Source organism: Mercenaria mercenaria, chromosome 18 (genome assembly GCF_021730395.1).
Source record: "Mercenaria mercenaria strain notata chromosome 18, MADL_Memer_1, whole genome shotgun sequence".
NCBI classification, from domain to species: domain Eukaryota; kingdom Metazoa; phylum Mollusca; class Bivalvia; order Venerida; family Veneridae; genus Mercenaria; species Mercenaria mercenaria.
In genome coordinates, this window is record NC_069378.1 from 1,574,435 (window position 1) to 1,595,408 (window position 20,974).

The 20,974-nt window shown below is 36.7% G+C and overlaps 1 protein-coding gene across 3 annotated transcripts in view; it reads left to right on the plus strand.

Annotated features, from left to right (window-relative positions):
• Nucleotides 1–20,974, plus strand: part of LOC123539304 (low-density lipoprotein receptor-related protein 1-like) — a 286,494-nt gene that overhangs the window by 111,248 nt on the left and 154,272 nt on the right. For all 3 annotated transcript variants that reach the window (XM_053530562.1, XM_053530564.1, XM_053530563.1), the window contains 15 exons: nt 3,871–4,002; nt 4,512–4,643; nt 5,930–6,067; nt 8,428–8,700; nt 10,799–10,999; nt 13,087–13,291; nt 14,231–14,401; nt 14,676–14,823; nt 15,504–15,726; nt 16,902–17,126; nt 17,432–17,615; nt 18,627–18,739; nt 19,309–19,587; nt 19,943–20,077; nt 20,596–20,727. In XM_053530562.1, the coding sequence (XP_053386537.1) occupies nt 3,871–4,002; nt 4,512–4,643; nt 5,930–6,067; nt 8,428–8,700; nt 10,799–10,999; nt 13,087–13,291; nt 14,231–14,401; nt 14,676–14,823; nt 15,504–15,726; nt 16,902–17,126; nt 17,432–17,615; nt 18,627–18,739; nt 19,309–19,587; nt 19,943–20,077; nt 20,596–20,727 (2,691 nt within the window). The remainder of the gene's footprint in view (nt 1–3,870; nt 4,003–4,511; nt 4,644–5,929; nt 6,068–8,427; nt 8,701–10,798; nt 11,000–13,086; nt 13,292–14,230; nt 14,402–14,675; nt 14,824–15,503; nt 15,727–16,901; nt 17,127–17,431; nt 17,616–18,626; nt 18,740–19,308; nt 19,588–19,942; nt 20,078–20,595; nt 20,728–20,974) is intronic.

Consider the following 20,974-nt stretch of genomic DNA (forward strand, 5'->3'; position numbering starts at 1 on the left):
GGCCATATATCTCAATGGATCTTCATGAAAATTGGTCAGAATGTTCACCTTGATGATATCTAGGTCAAGTTCGAAACTAGGTCACGTGCGGTCAAAAACTAGGTCAGTAGGTCTAAAAATAGAAAAACCTTGTGACCTCTCTAGAGGCCATATTTTTCAATGGATCTTCAGGAAAATTGGTCAGAATGTTTACCTTGATGATATCTAGATTAAGTTCGAAACTGGGTCACGTGGGGTTAAAAACTAGGTCAGTAGATCTAAAAATAGAAAAACCTTGTGACCTCTCTAGAGGCCATATTTTTCATGAGATCTTCATGAATATTGATCAGAATGTTCACCTTGATGATATCTAGGTCAGGTTCGAAACTGGGTCACGTGGGGTCAAAAACTAGGTCAGTAGGTCTAAAAATAGAAAAACCTGTGACCTCCCTAGAGGCCATATTTCTCAATGGATCTTCATGAAAACTGGTGAGAATGTTCAGCTTGATGATATCTAGGTCAGGTTCGTAACTGGGTCATGTGCGGTCAAAAACTAGGTCAGTAGGTCGAAAAATACAAAAACCTTGTGACCTCTCTAGAGGCCATATTTTTCACGAGATCTTCATGAAAATTGGTGAGAATGTTCACCTTGATGATATCTAGGTCAAGTTTAAAAGTGGGTCACGTGCCTTCAAAAACTAGGTCATTAGGTCAAATAATAGAAAAAGCTTGTGACCTCTCTAGAGGCCATATTTTTCAATGGATCTTCATGAAAATTGGTCAGAATTTTTTATCTTGATGATATCTAGGTCACATGTGCTCAAAAACTAGGTCACTATGTTAAATAATAGAAATAACGACGTCATACTCAGTTCAACACTTGGTCATGTGGGGATAGGTGAGCGATTCAGGACCATCATGGTCCTCTTGTTTCATACTTTTTGTCTTGGAGAAAATGAATTTTGCCGATTATTCATTGTCTGTTTACAGACATGTATTCCTATTTTTAGCTCGACTATTCGAAGAATAAGTAGAGCTATCCTACTCACCACGGCGTCGGCGTCGGTGTCGGCGTCGGTGTCGGCGTCGGCGTCACACCTTGGGTTAAGTTTTTCGTACCAGTCCACATTTTGACAAAGTCTTTTGAGATAAAGCTTTGAAACTTTCAACACTTGTTTACCATCATCATGGCCAGTTATAGGCAAGAGCACATAACTCCATCAAGGATTTTGGCTGAATTATGGCCCCTTTTGACTTAGAAATCATGGTTAAGTTTTTCGTACCAGTTCATATTTTGACAAAGTCTTTTGAGATAAAGCTTTGAAACTTTCAACACTTGTTTACCATCACCATGTCCAGTTATAGGCAAGAGCACATAACTCCATCAAGGATTTTGGCTGAATTATGGCCCTTTTGACTTAGAATCTGGGTTAATATTTCGTACCAGTCCACATCTTGACAAAGTCTTTTGAGATAAAGCTTTGAAAACTTTCAACACTTGTTTACCATCCCCATGTCCAGTTATAGGCAAGAGCACATAACTCCATCAAGGATTTTGACTGAATTATGGCCCCTTTTGACTTAGAAATCATGGTTTAGTTTTTCGTACCAGTTCATATTTTGACAAAGTCTTTGAGATAAAGCTTTGAAACTTTCAACACTTGGTTACCATCACCATGTCCAGTTATAGGCAAGAGTACATAACCCATCAAGGATTTTGGCTGAATTATGGCCCTTTTTGTCTTAGAAATCTGGGTTAATTATTTCGTACCAGTTCATATTTTGACAAAGTCTTTTGAGATAAGCTTTGAAACTTTCAACATCTGTTTACCATCACCATGTCCAGTTATAGGCAAGAGTACATAACTCCATCAAGGATTTTGGCTGATTTATGGCCCTTTTTGACTGAGAATCTTGGTTAAGTTTTTCGTACCAGTTCATATTTTTTGTAAAGTGTTTGACATATGGCTCTGAAACTTTTATCACTTGTTTAGTATAATAGTCTCTATCTGTAGGAAAGAGAACATAACTCTGTCATCTATTTTGGCTGAATTATGGCCCATTTTGGACTTTGAAATTGGTTCTGTTTCCATACAAGTCCATGTTTTGTCAAAACTATTTGACATATGGCTTTTAAACTTTGAACACTTGTTTATCATTATGATTTCCATCTGTAGGCAAGAGTACATAACTATTTTGACTGAATTATGGCCCTTTTTGGACTTTGAAATTGGCTCATATATTGCCATTTAGTGCAAGACTTATCGAAATCAAAGTAATACAGGAACATTGTTTGTCTAATCTATTTATTTCTTTTGTCTGAATATCCGTGGAAATATTTTTACACCATTCTTCAGTCAATTCTTCGAATAGTCGAGCGCGCTGTCATCAGACAGCTCTTGTTTCATAAAGGTATATTAGATCCAAATTTCATATCTAAAAACATGAACAATTACTTCATACAGTTAATGTAAAACTTAAAATTAAGAAATTTTTATGTATTAACAGTACTATGCATTAGGTTTGAAATAGTACACACTGTATATGTATATAGGTAAACACAGTATAAATGTGTACCACTATAAAAACTGGCTGTTTTTTTTTTTCAATCCACTGTTACTGCATGACATTTAATTTTGAATGTAGTTCTATACGCAAACTTAATTTTTGTCGAGCCCGCTTGCGGAAGCGAAGACATAGTTGTCCAAATGGCTGTTTGGTGTATGTGCGTGCATCCATGCGTGCGTCCGTCCGGATTTGTTTGTCCGGACCATAACTTTGACATGCATGGAGCAATCTTGTTTATTTTTGGCATGAATGTTAACCTCAGTGAGGCAGAGTGTCATGCTCAAACCCCAGATTCCTATCTCAAAGGTCAAGGTCACACTTACAGGTCAAAGGTCAAATTCAAAAATGACTTTGTCCAGAGCATTTCTTCCGCTTGCGGAAGCGAAGACATAGTTGTCCAAATGGCTGTTCGGTGTATGTGCGTGCATCCGTGTGTGCGTGCGTCCGTCCGGATTTGTTTGTCCGGACCATAACTTTGACATGCATGGAGCAATCTTGTTTATTTTTGGCATGAATGTTTACCTCAGTGAGACGGAGTTTCATGCGCAAACCCCAGTTCCTATCTCAAAGGTCAAGGTCACACTTACAGGTCAAAGGTCAAATTCAAAAATGACTTTGTCCAGAGCATTTCTTCTTCATGCATAGAGGGATTATAATGTAACTTGGCACAATTGTTCACCATCATGAGATGGAGTGTCCTGTGCAAGAACCAGGTCCCTAGGTCTAAGGTCAAGGTCACACTTAGAGGTCAAAAGTCAGATACAGGAATGACTGTCTGGAGCATTTCTTTTTGATGCATAGAGGGATATTGATGTAACTTGGCACAATTGTTCATCATCATGAGACGGAGTGTCATGCGCAAGATCCTAGAATTACTTCCCTTTATTGTTACTATAAATAGCTTATATTCATAACTTTTTTATTACTGGTCGTAGGGAAAAATCAAGACCACTTTTCTGTAGTACAACATGCATGTTACATCCAATTTTCAGGTGTATTTTGACCTCTACTGGTGAGGATTTTTGTGTGGACTTAGATATTTTTTTTAAGATTTACGTCCCTTTGTTGTTACTTTAATTGTAACTTTTTGCAATCTCTTTTTTATTTGGCATAAATGTTTGCCTCAATGAGACAAGGAGTGTCATGTGCAACTCCCAGTCCTTTTGACAGCTGGCAGGCTCGCCATGTTGCCCGTGGGCATCTAGTATATATTAAGTAAAGTTAAATACATTTGATTAGGAGTTTATGCATTTGAAGTAAATATCTAAAGAAAAAATATTTTAGTGAAAGATGGCCATTGGATATGTTTTAATATGTTTTCAGAACAAAATCCGGTGTTTTTTCCATGTAACAAAGACATAGAATTTCAGTGTCGGAATGGTGAGTGCATAGCGTTGTCATGGCAATGTGACAATGATCCAGACTGTGGGGATGGCTCCGATGAGATTGATTGTAGTAAGTGAGATTGTTAGTACAGATATTATACATTTGAAGAACTCTGCTGTTTTTCTTTGTTGAACAAGGATATAGAATAGGGAATATAGAGCATGCAATTGTAAAGCCGTTTCACAGCAGTATTACAGTGACATTGTGACAGTTGAGCCAGGATTCTTGTCTCATGAAATATATAGAAATCTGTGACTGAACTGCTCCTGTTTGGACTTCATTCAAACTTTGTATCAAATGTTCTGTTTCAAAGTTAAATTTGCATAGTCTTTAAATATTCCAGGTGAATGGTGTTATCTGAGTCATGGCCTGGTAAAAGTCCTTTTTTGAAAGCTCAAGTTTATGCAAGTTGCTGGAACTGAAACTTTTGTAGTATATTATCATTTAGTTAAGGATATATGGAGAGACATTTGCTTCCCCCCCCACCCACTACACACACAAAGCAATCTTCGATCTTAAGTATCATGTCTTTTGTTTACTCTGCATGTGTGTAACTGTTATGTTTAAACTTGTTACAGAATCAAAAATCCAGTGTAAGGACCATGAGAAAGCTTGTGATAATGGAAGACGGTGTATACCGGATCACTGGTTTTGTGACGGAGAACCCGACTGTATTGACAGATCCGATGAGTCTGACTCTAATTGTCCAGGTGAGCATTTGTTTTATGGTTTTAATCTTTATTTAGTCTTTATTCTTCAGAAGTATTTAGAGTATAAGTGGCTGAGTGGTTAACGTCTCTGACTTTGAATTACTTGCCCCTCACCGATATGGGTTCGAGCCTCACTCGCTGCATTGAATTCTTCATGTGAGGAAACCATCGATCTAGTTTACTGAAGGTGGGTGGTTCTACCCAGGTGCCCTTTGCATGATGAAATAATGCACGGAAAGGCACCTGGGGTCTTCCTCCACCATGAAAGTTGGAATGTTGCCTATAACAACGTTAAACCCAACAAAATCTTTATGCTTCAGCATGATTTGAGTATATGAGCCATGCCATGAGAAAACCAACAAAGTGGCTTTGCGACCAGCATGGATCCAGACCAGCCTGCAAATCCATGCAGTCTGGTCAGGATCCATGCTGTTCGCTAATGGTTTCTCTAATTGCTATAGGGTTTGAAAGCGAACAGCATGCATCTGCACAGTCTGGTCTGGATCCATGCTGGTCGCAAAGCCACTATGTTGGTTTTCCCATGGCACATCTCATAAAGGCTTTATTAGAGTAAAAATGAGCTTGTTAAGGTGTTAGTGTTACTAAAAAGTGATCATCTATAGGTTGATACTTAATGGGTAAATCTGTGCCATGAAGGAGGCAAAACTTATAAGATTTATACAACCTTCATGAATTCTACTTAATAGGTTGATATTAGATGTACAGTAGTAGATTAACATGATATACATTATTTATAAGTAATTGATCCACCAAATCCATAACACAACTTGATTTTATGAATTGTGGCGTTATTTTCAAGATTCTGATCAAAAAGTTACATATACGTCATACTAAAGGTCTCTAGAGATGGTAGTAGAATCCTTTATAAGTTTATGATGTCATTGATAGTGTCAGTTTTGTTGCTTAAAATATAAATTTCTCTGTGAAAATTAAGGCTCATGAAAATTTTTGAAAAATAGATTGGTTTGAAATATTACAAAATTATTACCTGGAAATACTTCTTTTTTATTCTGAATAAGATATTCTGGAAGTTTTACAACTGTTGAATCTGTCTACAAATACTGTGAATATGGAATTTTAAAAATAGCTTATATTGACAATTGAATATATATTACATGTACACACAAATTAGCATGAATATTGTCAACAAAAAAATGGAATATCACCTGAGGCCATGTTCAGTGCCTTGTTCTTTTAGCCATTTTCGCATTTCTGGAACTTTAAGAATTTAAGGAGTAAATATTTGCTAATTTTATACAATACAGGTGCCAATTACACCTGTCTTGCACCAAAGAGGGAATGTGAAAAGGATGGTATACATGTGTGCCTGAAACCTGAACAGCTCTGCGACCAGAACAAGGATTGTGATGATGAACACTTGGATGAGGGTGGAATGTGTGAAGGTAAGAGATTGTGAGGAGGAGCACTTGGATAAGGGTGGAATGTGTGAAGGTAAGAGATTGTGATGATGAACACTTGGATGAAGGTGGAATGTGTGAAGGTAAGAGATTGTGATGATGAAAACAAGGATGAGAGTGGAATGTGTGAAGGTAAGAGATTGTGATGATGAAAACAAGGATGAGAGTGGAATGTGTGAAGGTAAGAGATTGTGATGATGAAAACAAGGATGAGAGTGGAATGTGTGAAGGTAAGAGATTGTGATGATGAAAACAAGGATGATGGTGGAATGTGTGAAGATAAGAGATTGTGATGATGAAAACAAGGATGAGAGTGGAATGTGTGAAGGTAAGAGATTGTGATGAGGAAAACAAGGATGATGGTGGAATGTGGGAAGATAAGAGATTGTGATGATGAAAACAAGGATGAGAGTGGAATGTGTGAAGGTAAGAGATTGTGATGATGAAAACAAGGATGAGAGTGGAATGTGTGAAGGTAAGAGATTGTGATGATGAAAACAAGGATGAGGGTGGAATGTGTGAAGGTAAGAGATTGTGAGGAGGAGCACTTGGATAAGGGTGGAATGTGTGAAGGTAAGAGATTGTGATGATGAACACTTGGATGAAGGTGGAATGTGTGAAGGTAAGAGATTGTGATGATGAAAACAAGGATGAGAGTGGAATGTGTGAAGGTAAGAGATTGTGATGATGAAAACAAGGATGAGAGTGGAATGTGTGAAGGTAAAAGATTGTGATGATGAAAACAAGGATGAGAGTGGAATGTGTGATGGTAAGAGAGTGTGATGATGAACACTTGGATGAGGTAGGAACGTGTGAAGGTAAGATACTGTGATGAGGAACACTTGGATGAGGGTAGAATGTGTGAAGGTAAGAGACTGTGAAGAGGAACACTTGGATGAGGGTGGAATGTGTGAAGGTAAGAGATTGTGACGAGGATTACTTGGTTGAGAGTGGAATGTGTTAAGGTAAGAGATTGTGACGAACACATGGATGAGAGTGGAATGTGTGGAGGTAAGAGATTGTGACGAGGAACACTTGGATGAGGGTGGAATGTGTGGAGGTAAGAGATTGTGACGAGGAACACTTGGATGAGGGTGGAATGTGTGGAGGTAAGACTGTGAGGAGGAACACTTGGATGAGAGTGGAATGTGTGAAAGTAAGAGATTGTGAAGAGGAACACTTGGATGAGGGTGGAATGTGTGAAGGTAAGAGATTGTGACGAGGAACACTTGGATGAGGGTGGAATGTGTGAAGGTAGAGACTGTGAGGAGGAACACTTGGATGAGAGTGGAATGTGTGAAAGTAAGAGATTGTGAGGAGGAACACTTGGATGAGGTAGGAATGTGTGAAGGTAAGAGATTGTGACGAGGAACACTTGGATGAGGGTGGAATGTGTGGAGGTAAGAGACTGTGAGGAGGAACACTTGGATGAGGGTGGAATGTGTGAAGGTAAGAGTCTGTGAAGAGGAACACTTGGATGAGGTAGGAATGTGTGAAGGTAAGAGATTGTGAGGAGGAAAACTTGGATGAGGTAGGAATGTGTGAAGGTAAGAGATTATGACGAGGAGCACTTGAATGAGTGTGGAATGTGTGAAGGTAAGAGATTGTGACAATGAACACTTGGATGAGGATGGAATGTGTGAAGGTAAGAGATTGTGACAATGAACACTTGGATGATGGTGAAATGTGTGAAGGTAAGAGATTGTGACGATGAACACTTGGATGATGGTGGAAAATGTGAATGTAAGAGATTCTGAAGAGGAACACTTGGATGATAGTGGAATGTGTGAAGGTAAGAGGTTGTGACGATGAACACTTGGATGATGGTGGAAAGTGTGAATTTAAGAGATTCTGAAGAAGAACACTTGGATGATGGTGGAATGTGTGAAGGTAAGAGGTTGTGATGAGGAACACTTGGATTTAGGTGGGATGTATGAAGGTAAGAGATTGTGAGGATGAGGTAGAAGGTGTAACAATAAATGACCTTGATAATGAACTCTTATATAAGGTTAGAATGTGTAATGGTTGTGATTAATACAGCAGAATAAAGCAGTGTGATGGTGTGAGTACTCTGTCGTGGGTTTAGTAGCATTGATTTTGCTTTGAATTTGTACATGAATCAAGAACACCTCTTGGAATAGAAAAATGATCAACTGAAAACACAAAGATGAAATATTAAGTTACAGATGGTTAATACCTTATGACATGCCTGTTCTACAAAAAAGCAGTGTTTTGGACACAACTCTTACCAATAAGATTTATGTAATTTCCAAAATGAAATTAAGTTACGGTATTATAATAAGGTGAATATATATATATTTGGTGTATAATTATTTTCTATTCAGCAAAGATTTGTCAGCAGGAGGGTCAGCCATGTGAAGATATCTGTTACAATACACCAGACGAGCCGGGTTTCATGTGTGACTGTAACACTGGAGAAAAACTTGATGCAGATAACAAAACCTGCATACCCGCTGTTGCTGCCGACAAACTCTGTGACCAGTGGGGAATCTGTGGCCAGTCTTGTGAGCTTGATATTCAGGCAGAACATGGATATAGGTGTACATGCTTTGATGGTTATTTTCTAGAACCGGATGAGTTTACCTGCAAGCCTCTAGGTATGTTGGTACTTCAGTAGGATGGTACAAAAGTGTGAATTACCTTTAGTCTTCTTGGTTTAAAATTAATTTTGGATTCAGTAAGATAAATTTTTATTGATGTGTTGTAACCATTACCTTGTCGGTCATATTTTTCATTGGTAATTCACAATCTTATCACCTCAGAGTTTATGCTACATACAACACTGTAGATGCAATTCGAGGTATCGGACCATCACCTTGCCTACAGACGGCTGGTCTCTTGGCCATTGTTTTAAACCTTAGCATGCTGGACAGGATTGGTTCTGTCTTTGCGACCAGTGTAGATCATAAACAGTCTGCACATCCATGCAGTCTGATCATGATCTGCACTGTTCGCTATTGAGCCAGTATCTTTTTGGTAAGCACCTCTCTTAACAGTTGATGGTACTGTCCAAATTGGAAAATGGACAAGTTCATTATAGAAATTTAGCAGGGTAAGGGTTAAAGAAACAGATAAAGAATGTCATACTGTGGAGTAAAAATGCAATGTTACCTTGGCACAAGGTTGTTTTATTGCTTTCGACTTTTTGATATTTATTGTTTATAATTGTATGGAAATTTAGACTTAGTCTAATTTTTAGCTCATCTGATTTTTTGAAAAAAAAATGATGAGTTATTGTCATCACTTGATCGGCGTCGGTGTCGGCGTTGGTGTTGCCTGGTTAAGTTTTATGTTTAGGTCAGCTTTTCTCCTAAACTATCAAAGCTATTGCTTTGAAACTTGGAACACTTGTTCACCATCATAAGCTGACCCTGTACAGCAAGAAACATAACTCCATCTTGCTTTTTGCAAGATTTATGGCCCCTTTTGTACTTGGAAAATATCAATTTCTTGATTAAGTTTTATGTTTAGGTCAGCTTTTCTCCAAAAACTATCAAAGCTATTGCTTTAAAACTTGCAACACTTGTTCACCGTCATAAGCTGACCCTGTACTGCAAGAAACATAACTCCATCCTGCTTTTTGCAATAATTATTGCCCCTTTTGAACTTAGAAAATCAGTTTTCTTGGTTGACTATTATGTTTAAGTCAGCTTTTCTCATAAACTATCAAAGCTATTGCTTTAAAACTTGCAACAGTTTTTCACCATCATAAGCGGACGCTGTACAGCAAGAAACATAACTCTATCCTGCTTTTTGCAAGAATGATGGCCCTTTTTAGACTTAGAAAATCATGGGTAGGACAATATTTCTATCATACAAAAAAGTCAGATGAGCGTCAGCACCCGCAAGGCGGTGCTCTTGTTAGTAATGGGGGCCCTTGCTGCTATTGAAAGGTCAGGATGGCATGAACAAACCATTGTTTTGTTTTCGTCAGGAGAAAAAAGTGGTATCATTTTCTTGCCAAATGAACAGTCTTTGCTGTAGATGTATTGCATTTGGGAAATTTGGATGCAAATAAATCTAAATATTTAAAGCAATCTGAGGTTTCAGAATCCTGACATTAGAAAAACTTGAAATTTATGACACTGCAAGCCATATATAGTTATATATTTCTAAATTGCAATTTATTTATTATTTTTTAAAGAGATGAAGAGATCTAGTTATTTTGTACTGTTTACTGAAAGTTATTTATATTACAAAAGATAGAGAGTTTCCTTATATGGCACTGAAAATAACTAGCAAAATGATATCCACAGGGTGGCTGCCTGTTAGGTTTCACAAAAAACAGCTTTTTGTTATTGAGGATGACAAAATGACTTTAAAATAATGTTACATGGCTTAACATTTAGCCTGCAGCCGGCAGGTGTTTCTGTATTTGTGACTAGCACAGACCAAGATAAGTCTGCACATCCATGCAGTCTGTTCATGGTCTGCACTGTTTGATATTCAGTCAACAAATTCTCAGTGAACCATTCAAATAATAAATGGTATTGCCCAACTTGAATGATGGACCAGTCCCTTTTATAGATTTAGCTGGGTAAAGGTTTAAATACCATTAAACAGTTCACCATCTGAAATGTTAAGTCTTGATGTTGTCATTTTAGCAGTTTTGCTTGAGTGTCCCAGTCTGCCTCATTAGAAACAATTCATTTTTTTATATTTTGGACATTGAACCAGTGTATTTAACTATTTCAGAGAGTGACCCACTCTATGTTATATTCTCCAACCGTCATGAACTCCGAAGAGTTGATGTTGCTACAAGAAATGCAGTGTCTCTGGCCTCCGGCTTGCGAAACACTATTGCTCTTGACTTTTACTACAATGACGGGTTACCGATCTTGTTCTGGAGTGATGTAATGGAGGATAAAATTTACAGGGGAACCATGACAGGAAACAGTAAGTTCTTGCACATTACAGGGGAACCATGACAGGAAACAGTAAGTTCTTGCCCATAATGGTTACAGGGGAACCATGACAGGAAACAGAAAGTTCTTGCCCATAATGGTTACAGGGGAACCATGACAGGAAACAGTAAGTTCTTGCCCATAATGGTTACAGGGGAACCATGACAGGAAACAGTAAGTTCTTACCCATAATGGTTACAGGGGAACCATGACAGGAAACAGTAAGTTCTTACCCATAATGGTTACAGGGGAACCATAAAAGGAAACAGTAAGTTCTTGCCCATAATGGTTACAGGGGAACCATAAAAGGAAACAGTAAGTTCTTGCCCATAATGGTTACAGGGGAACCATGACAGGAAACAGTAAGTTCTTGCCCATAATGGTTACAGGAGAACCATGACAGGAAACAGTAAGTTCTTGCCCATAATGGTTACAGGGGAACCATGACAGGAAACAGTAAGTTCTAGCCCATAATGGTTACAGGGGAACCATGACAGGAAACAGTAAGTTCTTACCCATAATGGTATGATCTTCTTTCCTTATAACACACAATTCATTCAAAACTACTAATATACCCTAAAATCCGGAAAATATGCCGGTTTTGAAAATAAGCCTGTCTCGAAAATAAGCCACTATTTCACTACAGGCAAAAAGGGCTCAAAAATAAGCTGCACTCAAAACTAACCCATCCAGTTTTTTGTATAAGTAAATGTGTTAATGACTTTGTTAGGACACCATAATTATAAGATCGCAAAAGTTACCAACGTGTACATAGCAGATTTATTTCCACATATAATAGCAGTAAAACATACTTTGGAATAAAAACACTTAAAACTATGCCAGTTGTGCTGATATTTAAAACCCTGGACAAATTAAAACTTTAAAAACGCAAAAAAAATCCTGTCTCAAACGCTTCTTGTCAAGTCAGTTCTGCTAATTAACATGACCGGTCTTTATAACATAATGCAGTGTTTATCACGAATTGTGTAAGTTATTCATACCTGTTGGCCAATTAAATCAGGAGTATTTGTAAGGTCAAACAAAACTTTTTAATGGGTAATTATCTGTTAGCAACAGATTATTTTCATTTAGAAATTTTAACAAATTATAACAAAACTGGTATGTCAGAATTATAAGTATTTACCGACGTCGATGTTTTTACTAAAAAGCAAAATATATGACATCCATATCTTCAGTATTTCGGTACACCGCTTTTTAAACCATTACTGAATATATGTACTCAAAAGTTCACTGGACTCAAAAATAAGCCGGGCTTAATAATAAGCCACCATATCCTTACGAAAAATATTTAAAATAAGCCGCGGCTTATTTTTGGGATTTCAGTTGATTTTGCTTCATTACTAGCATCACAAAATGTAACAGATTAATAGATTTATGCTACTGAACAATGTGTAAAACAACAATAAAAATATGTTGCTGTTGGTGTGGAACATAACCAAAGAAAACAACAATATTGAACATGTTTTGCTTAAACATTTGCAGTAACTATTTATAGGTTTTATATGAAAACGTTGACATATATTAGCAATATAAAATGAGTCGTGCCATGAGAAAACCAACATAGTGCAGCCTGGTCTGGATCCATGCTGTTCGCTTTCAAAGCCTATTGCAATTAAAGAAACTGTTAGCGAATAGCATGGATTCTGACCAGACTGTGCGGATGCTGGTCGCAAAGCCGCAATGTTGGTTTTCTCATGGCGCGACTCATATAGATAATGTCTTAACTCTCTGTAGGATTTTCTGTCTGAAATTCAGGAATTCATTTGCACATGCCCTCAGTTCTGACCATCAGGAGTTACATGTAATAAATTCATTGATTCTTGTAATTTAACCTTAGCCTGCTAGTAGCAAGTGATTATGCCTTTGCGACCTGTGCAGACACAGATGTGCAGGCTGATCAAGGTCTGCACTGTTTGCTGTTCAGTAAATGTTCAGTTAAAACCTCTTTGAATAATAAGTGGTACTGTCCAAATTGAATTATGGACCAGTCCATTTAAATATGACAGAGTAAGGGTTAAAAGAACCATCTAGAATATTTTCCACTTATTTATTGAACAGGTTTGATGAACGTTGAGGCAATCATATCCTCTGGTTTGGCTACAACAGAAGGTATGGCCGTCGACTGGGTGTGTGAGAACATATACTGGGTAGAGAGCAGTCTGGACCAGATTGAGGTTGCCAAACTGGATGGCTCCAATAGAACTACACTGATAGCAGGAGAAATGAAAAGTCCCAGGGCTATTGTTGTAGATCCTAGAGAAGGGTAATTTGTGTACATTTTTGTAATAGAGGGGTTGACATGTATGAATAATAGTCAACCTTTATACAACCCCACCACCAAAACACACTTTTTTGTTTTTGCCCTGTCCTTCCGTCTGTCACACTTAATTTCTGATCAATAACTGGAGAACCATTTGACCTAGAACCTTCAAACTTCATAGGGTGGCAGGGCTTATGGAATAGATGACCCCCTTTCATTTTTGGTGTCATTCTATCAAAGGTCAAGGTCACAGGGGCCTGAACATGGAAAATCATTTCCGATCAGTAACTTTAGAACCACTTGACCCAGAATGTTGAAACTTCACAGGATGATTTGTCATATCTGATATGAAATAATAATAATAATAATAATAATAAAGACTTTATTTATAGAGGCAACACAGTTAGGTCTAGCCCAATCTTCCCTGTGAGCCTCATACAAAACAAATATTTACAACGGTACAAAATGAAACAAAACAGGGTTGATAATAACAATCACATGGTATTTACATGTAAACAATCTTACTAAAGGGCGGCCAAAAACAAGCTTTATAATGAAAATGAAAACAAGTGGTGTCTGTTTATTGGTGGTCTGTAGACCTCAGGCATGGCTGTTGATTTTAATACAAAATGTATTGTCATTTCTAGAGCTCAAAAAGTGCAGAGTGCTGTCTGAAAGGGGCTGTTAGAGTTAATTGCACCATGGAATTGACAGTGTTTTATTTGTATGAAAATAGCAACAATTTAGTCAACAGGTGCCAGTTTAGAGAGACTGGGGATGGACACAGCCTGTCAATAGAGAAATATTGAACCCAAGTTTAACACTACTCAGATAAATGGACTGTATGATGGAGGCTTACTGCTTGGTCCATATGGTACAAATTCAATCTTAATCAGTAATGTTTGATTACTTGTTATATTAACACTATGACTTTACCCACAGGGCTTTGTTTTGGACCGACTGGGATGGACATGACCCACGTATTGAGAAATGTTCAATGAGTGGTGAGGGGCGTAAAGTGATACACAGAATTAGCCCAGCGGAAGGTGGCGGCTGGCCAAATGGACTCACGGTTGACTTTGATTTTAAGCGCTTGTATTGGATAGATGCAAGGTATTCTTGTCTTTGACTTGCTGTGATTAGTAAACTTACGTAAAACAGAAGAAATAATACACAAAGCTGTAGTTCTGAGAAATGAAATTTTTAATTATTATTCTGCAGTGGTATTACTGGTAAATTTAAGAATGTGTTCTTCACACAATGATGGTGTGAGAACATCAGAATAAAAAAATTCGCATTGAGAAATTACAGTATATACTTGTTCCACAGAAAACGTTCTTTGAGGTCATTAGCTTGCTGTTAGACAATCATATTTCCTGTGTTTCAGATCGGAGTCAATCCACACAGTTGACTATTTTGGGAACAATCAGCGACTGATTCTTAAAAGCCACAAAGATATGAGACATGCGTTTGCAATTACATTGTTTGGTAACCATGTCTACTGGACAGACTGGAGTACCAACTCTGTTGTCAGGGTATGTGATTTCCTCCCTTGCTGAACTTTGGGCAGTGGTATTTTTAAAGTAAAGGAACTATTTCAGAAATTTTGGAAAACATTTTGATAATGGTAACTAATGTGAAATCATGAATATTCAAAGAGGAGTAACTTATGTGAAATCATGAATATTCATGGGGGAGTAACTGAAATCATGAATATTCGTGGGGGAGTAACTAATGTGAAATCATGAATATTCATGGGGGAGTAACTGAAATCATGAATATTCATGGAGGAGTAACTAATGTAAAATCGTTAATATTCATGAGGGTCTACTTTTAGGCAGTTACATTAATGGATTGAATCTTACAATATGACCATCAGTCCATAAAAAAATGTGAATACTGTAACAAAAACATCATGAAATAAGGCTTATACATTACAGTTCAGTTTTAAACAAGCTGGGTGTAATCTTCAAGGGGAGATAATTTCTTTGAAAAAAGTATTTATTTTGATATTGATTTCTTTACAATGAAAGCAATTGGTGTATTTTTCTTTACAACAACAAGCAAAAACAAAAGGAGATTCAAAGAATTTTACAATATGATAACTTTGAAATATATATTGGAGGAGTGTTCAAATATTTGATATTTACTACAGTAACTGTTGTGCACATGAAAAAGTAGCATCCTTAAATGAAATTATGTTTGCACTTTTTAGGCTAACAAATTCAATGGTTCCGATGTTCAGATAGTTCAGAAAAGTATTACTCAACCATTTGACTTGCAAGTTATACACCCGAAGCGACAACCAGCCATGGCAAATCCATGTGCAGTGAACAATGGCGGCTGCTCAGACCTATGTCTCCTCGGCTATAATGGCAGTGTAGGGTGCAGATGTCCACATCGAAAAAGATTGGATAAAGATAATAAGACTTGTGTCGGTATGTACAAAATTAGAATATATTTCATATGAGCTTTTCTTGACTAATTAGCAAACTACACATTGGTAATGATGTCTAGGATTAGGATATCAAACCATTAATTGATAAGCCAATGACCTTAAATATCAACCATTCTTACACTTTTAAGATTTTCTTTTATATAAACAAAGAAGGATTTTTACAACAAAGAAGGATTTTTACATGTTTTTCAAATTGACTTACTTTTGGCTATTCCACCTACGAAAGGATTCGAGATTAGTATCCCTTCCTGGTTTAATTCGAACATGTGAAGAGTGGAAATTTTGGCCCTTGTGATTAAATTACAATGTATTTGAACTCAAAACCATGTTTTATTTGCCAATAAAGCACTCAAAAATAAAATCTATTTCCCAAATAAATGGTTCAAAGCTAGATGAAAATGTTCACATCCTAACAGTGTCCCCCAAGTAAGCTAAATCTAGTTTTAAACAGTTGAGCCGCGCCATGAGAAAACCAACATAGTGGGTTTGTGACCAGCATGGATCCATGCTGTTCGCTAAAAGTTTCTCTAATTTCCGTGTTGGTTTTCTCATGGCGTGGCTCAGTTGTTCATTTGACAGAAGTGCCCTTTGTATCTGTTTTGAAATATGCATGCAAGATGGTTTTTTCATTATATAGAATTTTGATAAATGTTACTGATAAATTGACCTGGAAATTTTACTAATTTCCGACACTACAAAACAACATGGTGTTATAATAGAATGTTGACTTTGTTTCCCTCACCAACCCCTCACTCCTGCAAATTGTCTTATTTTATTGACAATGTAGATTTTGTATATAACAATAAAAGATAACATGAAAGTAGAGAACAACAGGCACCTGTCTTTTTGATATCAATATTTCAGGTGAGGTTGATGTGGGCAGGAATGGGCAAGTCTCTCCTTTTCCTCTTTATATAGACCTCGCCTGATCAAATTCATATCAAAAGACAATAGCCTGTTATTCTAATTTATCATTTGTCATTGACTCGAGAAAGAAATTCCAGGCAAGTGTTATCATGCAGTTTTAATTGTGGTTGCATGATGAAACAAGGTGCCCAAATGCATGATGTGACAAAATGTTATCATATATTGCAGAAAGGTAATTTTGTATGTGTTTTTAGTCATTATATATTGTTTATAACATTTGTATTACAGAGGATATGAAGTTTCTACTGTTTGTAAAGAATCATGAGATACGGGGTGTGGACATTGAGAAGGCTCATTTCAACGTATTGCCTGTCATTACAATTCCACATGTAGATAATCCTACTGCCATTGATTATGATATCAACTCGGACACTCTGTACTGGGCTGATAAAGGTCTCAATGTCATCAAAAAGGCCACATTCAACGCTGAAGTCGAAACACTCATTGATAAAGGTACGTTGTTGTTTTTTTTTTCAAAATTAATTTTGATGTTTTAGTTGCAATTTTTATTAGTATACCAACTGGTCATTATTTACATTTGTCAGTTACTTTGGGATATGGGTTTGTTGATGTCAGCTTCAGAAGGTCAATTGATTCCTAAGTTTATTTGTTCAGTTAGATTAATTGATGCTCATTGACACAATCAGAAACTAAAAAAAAAATTAGATTAATGAAATTTTATGATTTTTTTAGAATTAAAATGAAGCAGAATGATTTAATATATGTAGTACATAGACTGGTTGTGTTTGTATTTTCAGGGTTGAAGAATACTGAAGGTTTTGCCATTGACTGGTTGTCTAGAAATATGTATTTCTCATCATATGACCTGACAGCACAGACTGCTTCCATCTCTGTAGCAACTTTGACTGGTTCATTTAGAACAGAACTGATCAGTACGAAAATAGTACAGCCTAAGTCTATAGCACTTCATCCACTGAAAGGGTTTGTATTTTATTTATAGGTGACATATTGATACTTAATTACTGACTTAATTCTCTTTGTCTAAGTTTAAGCCTGGGGTCTTTACTACTGTTAAGAAGTGTTGGTTTCACTAGCAAGACATAGTGATTGTTGTTTAACATGGTAGGGGAACTGGGTCTGAGAACTATTTTCTTTTTTTCATTTTTTTCACAGATGGGCTAAGGATGGTCCTGTGCGACGACATTAAAATGAAATATATTTTACCATCAGGTAAAAGTGCCAGGCCTACAAGTCTTCATTTGTCCATTTAAAAAAAAATCAGGACATGTTTTAGAATGACATTGTCTGTCCATCAGCAGTTTCCTTTTCTGGACTCAAAGTAAGAAAGTATAAAAGTAACAGTTTACAGACTTTAAAGGATAACCAGAAATAACTTGAGGAGGAACCCTATTTTTTTGAGTCTGTAGGTCTACATTCTAGGTCACAGTGACCTGGAGACTGAAAAATGTTTCCACACTTTTACATGTAAGTCATAAAGTACAGTAGCTACAGCTTAATGACTGAGTACCACTAGAGGAAGATGTCTGTTCATTTGGTGTTCAGTAGCTCAAATGTCAAGGTCATAGGACCCAGGCTTACTTTCTGGTAATGTCTTTGTTTCTGGGTGCATAAGTCAGAAAAGTAAAGGTGAGGGACTTGTTTTCACTATGTCCCCTTGTTAATGCCTATGGTATTAGTTGTTAACAAACTTGGCAATTTTTTTACAGTCTGTCGAGCTTTGCCTAGTTTAACTGTGAATGGTGATGTCCATTTTCCAATATCAACTTTGAGGATTTTTTTATTACTGCCTCAACTTCATTTCTTTTTGTTAAAAATAGCTTCAAATGACTTTTCTTGTTGAATGTAGAGGACAACATTTCATCTGATTTGATCTGAGGCTTACAATTTAAAAATACACTGAAATCCAGGATCTGTTGTTAAGACTGTTAATTTGGATAAGTGGATGGTAGAGTATAATCATGTGTATTTCAGATATATGTTCTTCACTGATGTTGATGGTGCTGATGGCTCACACAAGATCTATCGTGCTAGAATGGATGGAAGTGCAGTTACACAACTGTTGACTGGTCTCAACAAACCAACTAGTAAGCATGTTTATGAGAAATTTCTATTTGATTTACTTAATTGGCAATTATAGGTTAATTTCCATGCATTCTTACTATATCTCTGTTGTTGGTAAATGGATTTGGTTAAGAAGTAGTAGTTCCACTTCATCACCCACATCATGTGACACAAGGTGCATTACACCTGCAGAAGTTCTCCATGAATTATGTGTCTTTTATACATAGAAATTTTAGTTAATGTTTTGGTGATGTTCACTCAGTCTCTTGTTATTACCAAATGAGCCGTGCCATGAGAAAACCAATATAGTGTGTTTGCGACCAGCATGGATCCAGACCAGCCTGCGCAGTCTGGTCAGGATCCATGCTGTTCGCTAACAGTTTCTCTAATTGCAATAAGCTTTGAAAGCAAACATCATGGATCCTGACTAGAGAGCAAATGCACTATGTTGGTTTTCTCATGGTGTGGCTCAAATGTATTTTACTCAGAATGAAACTGTTGTCAGCATTAACATCCACATTGGGGACATTACCAGTTGCTCTCTAGAAATAGTGCATGCTTTTCTGAAACTAGTTGTTAAAATTTGTTTCAGGTCTGGCTGTTGACTTCGAGGACAACAAGGTGTTTTTCATAAATTCTGGGAATAAGACAATAATATCATTTGATTTTGATGGCAACAATGTCAAAACTATTGTAAACCCAAACATTACAAATCCTGAGGCCCTGACTGTGAACAAGGGGCTACTATACGTTTCTACAGAAGAACAGATTGTGTCCATTAACAAAAATGGCAGTGGATTGTTTCAGCTAAGGGAGGCAACTCCAAATGTACATGCTCTGTTGATGTTTGATAAAGCAGCAAGGCAGAAAGGTTGGTTTGTTACTTAAATCTTTAATTACAGTGTGATATCATTTAATTGGTTACGGTGAACACCAAGAAGAAGAAGAAGATTTAATTGGTTACTAATTACATGGTTTTGGAAAAAAAATGCTTGTTTTGGTTCAGATATGAATTTTTTATTTTTTTGTTTAATTCTAATTTCAGTGTAATTACCCGAAGTATAACTTTTGTTGCCAGTGAATCTTATCTCAGTCATTCTGTATATGGTTGTTCAGTCAGTTAAGTGTTTGCTCTATAGATAAATTTTATATTTAAAGCTAAATTTTCATCAAATAGTTGACTTCAGTGATACAATCAGCAACTGTCTTCCTCTATCATTTTTCAGCTGGTACTGTTTTGAATGATTGTCACCTACAGAAGAGTCGGTGTTCCCAGCTATGTCTTCCATCAGATGCTCAGATGTCACACTGTAAGTGTACGGCAGGATTTGACCTTGACACAGACAATGCTTCATGTGTTGGTAAGACATCTCAGTATTTTCTACCTTTTTAAAGGCCGTAGACCTGTAATAAACAGTGTTGGGGCCCAAAAAATAATGATTTTTTTTTACTGTTCTCTTGAAATAAGTCCATGGACATATAACCTCTTTTCATGTATTAAGTACCTTAAACATGGTTTTTCTATACATTATTTCTTAAATATAGCAGCATGTGACAAAGTTTGTTCTTTCTAAACTGAATAATGAGGACCAAGATTACTAAAATATATAGATATTTGCATCATAACACCTGTCTGTAATTTACGGTAGAATGTCCTTTACGGGTATCAAGTCATTCCTGTTGTATGCTGTACTTTACGGTAGAATGTCCTTTACGGGTATCAAGTCATTCCTGTTGTATGCTGTACTTTACGGTAGAATGTCCTTTACGGGTATCAAGTCATTCCTGTTGTATGCTGTACTTTATGATAGAATGTCCTTTACAGGTATCAAGTCATTCCTGTTGTATGCTGTACTTTATGATAGAATGTCCTTTACAGGTATCAAGTCATTCCTGTTGTATGCGAAAGAGACAGAGATAAGGGGACAGAAGTTTGATGCCCTGTCTACCCAGGAGGCCCTACCACCTATCTCACAAATACAGTCTGCTAGTGCTGTTGATTTCCTTGCTTGTAAGTTTATAACATTTCTGGAAAAGGAGAAAAGTTATTTTATTATAGTTTATTACATTTCAATCATATCATTGTATGATATGTATTGCTTTTCATGTAAAGTTAGAAGAAAGCATGAAATACATTAACTTTTTTCTTAACAACATACCGGTTCATGTATATATCAAAGTTGTGATTTTGAGTTGAGGATTTTTAGGGCTCTTGAAAAGTTGGTTGAAAAGAAGAAACTGACATAAAATCTGTGATA